Here is a 2,967-nt window from a genome sequence, read left to right as displayed (position 1 = left end):
GCACGAAACTAGATATCAACTAAAGAGGCTGTGAGAAGACCAATAGCAGCAAGCACAGTGACCTTTAGTGACAGCGACCAAAATAAGAATATGAAACTAGATTAAATACAAAACAGATGATGGGTGGAAGAAATAGTACGTCCAGTTGTGGGTCTTGGCGAGCCGCCGGGAGAGAGCGTGGATGCAGTACGCAACGTCTGCACGGGGGCGGGCGATGGAAGTGGCCGCCAAGATCTCTGAACATCAGGATTAACGCAAGGTGGGAATCAATAACATGGCCGGTAAGACAAAAATAAAGAAGAAAAAAAAAAAAAAAAAAGCGAAGAAGGAAGGGGGAACGGAAACGCACTCCTGAGATGCCTCTCCTTGGGCGGGCACTCCACATGATTCGTGGCTTTGACGATGGCAACATCCAGGTCCTCCGATCACGCAGCGGCACCAGAACGCGGATCAGATCGCAAGGGATCAGATCGGATCGAGTTAGTTTAAGGTGTAGGAATTCTTTTCTTTTATTGGATAGAAACAAATCAAAAACATCTATCTATAATTATTTGTCTCTACCTTGAAATCGCTGTTAAGGTTGGCGAGGCCGACGGTTGTGGAGTCCTTGAGAGCGCCGTACGCCTTTCGTAGGCTCTGCAGCGTCGCCATCTGCCCTTCTCTTCCCCTCTCCCTCCGCTTCAAACGCACCGACCCTTCCGGATTTACCTTTTCCCCCTTTTTTTTTTTTCTGTTTTTCTTTTTCCAGACAAATTACGTGTTGGGGCTCGCCGGTTCCCTCTCTCCCCTTCGTCCCCCGCCCCACGGCGCAGCCCTCTTTTTCCCGTCTCCCTGTTCTCGTGTAAAAATAAGTACACAGTCTCACATTTTATTCTTTTTCTTATTTGCTTCTGTATTTTATTCGGTGGCGATAGAAGGTTGTTTGATCTGAACGGTCGGATGATCGCTAGGGCCTCTCCAATGGAACTCGGAACCGTTGGATCGCCATTATTATGCAGAAGAAAAGCGGGAACACGCCATCGCGCCCGCCTGCCCCGTCCCAAGACCGCCTCCTCTCCCCGCCGAATATGCTCAGAAATAGCGATAACCCGTTGAGGGCAAACTGTGGTGAATTTAAAAAAAAAAAAAAAAGATTCGCTGAAATTTATAAAAAATAAAAAGTGATATTTTTGTGAAAATAAATTTTTAATATTTAATGAAAAGAAATCGACATAAATTTTTGATTTTTTTAGAGGATTAAGATTTTTTTTCAAAAATATTCTTAGAATTATAAATTAAAAAAAATTATCAAAAATATAATAGATATTTTATATAATTTTTAAAAAATATTTTTTAAATTAATTTTTAAAAAATTGATTTCTCTCAAAAAAATATTTTTTTTAAAAAAATTTCTACGAACCAGATGAGCCTTAAAAATATTTTTTTTTAATGTATATTCTTCTTTAAAAAAATGATATTGCAAGCCTAATTTTTACAAAAGTACCAAGTACTTATGTATTTTTATATTTTTAACTACAAAAAAAATATTTTTATTTCTTAAAAATATAAATAAAAATTAATATTTCATAAAAAAATATATAAATAATAAATTAATAAAGATATTCATATAATTTTATATATTTAAATGGCATCTCATCATTAATAAAAATAAAAGCGTCCTCATCATAATCATCAATGCAAGGTCATTAAAAAAAATAAAAGTGTCTTTATCATCATGAATGCAAGTTAATTATGAAAAAATTTAAAAAAAGAAAAAGGAAATATACTTAGATTGTTCACCCGTAGCCGCTACATCAATCATCATCGGTTGGATTGTCAAGCATGTGGAACTTGTTGGACTTAAACGAAGTATAAGAACGGCCATATGCTACATACCATTTGTTATATATAAATTCAAAATTCCATGTGGACGGCATCTATAAATGGACGTTTCACAAGCACCTTGGGCTGTTGTTCGCAGTCATTGGCATTTATTGGATCAGCACAATGCAAAAGGCAATAACCAAAATGATTATTTCCAAAGCCCTATACAGTTTGACTAATTATAACAAGATTGACGTTCATCATTTTAGCCTAATGCAATCCCTAGAATAGAACATTATGAAATATGTATTGAATTGACGTGGATGCAATATTCTTTCCAGAACTTATATCAAGAATAGTTACTTTAATCAAAAGAACAATGATTTTGAAACAAGACAATTGTTGCCCATGTTTTATAACGGTCATACTATTGATATTTTGTACCCCTAAATGCTTGATTAGATGACCAAAAAGCACTACCATTTTTTGTTTTTTGACTTTAATCCTTTTCTATTTTCTGTGATATAAAAGAAAAAGAGAATAACAAATTTTGTGAGTACCAACGTGGGTGTACGTTTGATCTCACTGAGAGGATTTTAAATATTTTTATAAAATTAAAAAATTTAAATAATACATTTCAGTTAGTATTTGTTGGATAAAAATCTGAATTGTTACAAGTATTAAGTGAATCTATTCCATATCCTATGTGGACTGAGAGACACTGTAGTACAAATTTATTTTGATTGATCACAAGTTGATCATAATGCTTGTGATTAGATTTGAATGAATTTAGATCTTTAATCAGATAAGGATGTCAAAAATTAAATAAAGGAAGTATACAAAGATTAGTGTAGGTATGTATATAGTCCCATATTGATATACATTGGTGAGATCTTAAGTATTTGCACAGGATCTAGAAATCTAAATAATATTTTCTGACTAATTTTTTTTTATAAGAACTCTTTTTGTCTTTGTCTCTATTAACCTCCACCCCTCGAAAAAAACCCAACACCTTCCTCATCTCTCTATCTTTATGCTATCTTTCTTGCCTATTTGCCATAGTGGCAAAAATGATCCAGTCTCTTATTATTATTCTTATTTGCTATTGTATCATCCACAGTGGAATTTTTAAACCATTGCCATCATCTTAAAATATGTTATTTC

At 34.2% G+C, this 2,967-nt stretch overlaps 2 protein-coding genes across 2 annotated transcripts in view; one reads left to right on the top strand and one right to left on the bottom strand.

Annotated features, from left to right (window-relative positions):
* Positions 1-837, bottom strand: part of LOC140858751 (uncharacterized) — an 8,532-nt gene extending 7,695 nt beyond the window's left edge. The window contains exons 1-3 of the mRNA XM_073260054.1: positions 562-837; positions 350-419; positions 115-236 (exon numbers count right to left, since the gene is read on the bottom strand). Coding sequence (XP_073116155.1) covers positions 115-236; positions 350-419; positions 562-651 — 282 coding nt within the window. The 5' untranslated portion in view covers positions 652-837. The remainder of the gene's footprint in view (positions 1-114; positions 237-349; positions 420-561) is intronic.
* Positions 838-992: 155 nt separating this feature from the next.
* The window catches only part of LOC140858750 (uncharacterized), a 16,710-nt gene continuing 14,735 nt past the window's right edge, over positions 993-2,967 (top strand). The window contains exon 1 of the mRNA XM_073260053.1: positions 993-1,097. Coding sequence (XP_073116154.1) covers positions 993-1,097 — 105 coding nt within the window. The remainder of the gene's footprint in view (positions 1,098-2,967) is intronic.

This window comes from Elaeis guineensis, chromosome 6 (assembly GCF_000442705.2).
Source record: "Elaeis guineensis isolate ETL-2024a chromosome 6, EG11, whole genome shotgun sequence".
Classification (NCBI taxonomy): Eukaryota; Viridiplantae; Streptophyta; class Magnoliopsida; order Arecales; family Arecaceae; genus Elaeis; species Elaeis guineensis.
This window is presented reverse-complemented; position numbering and strand designations above follow the sequence as displayed.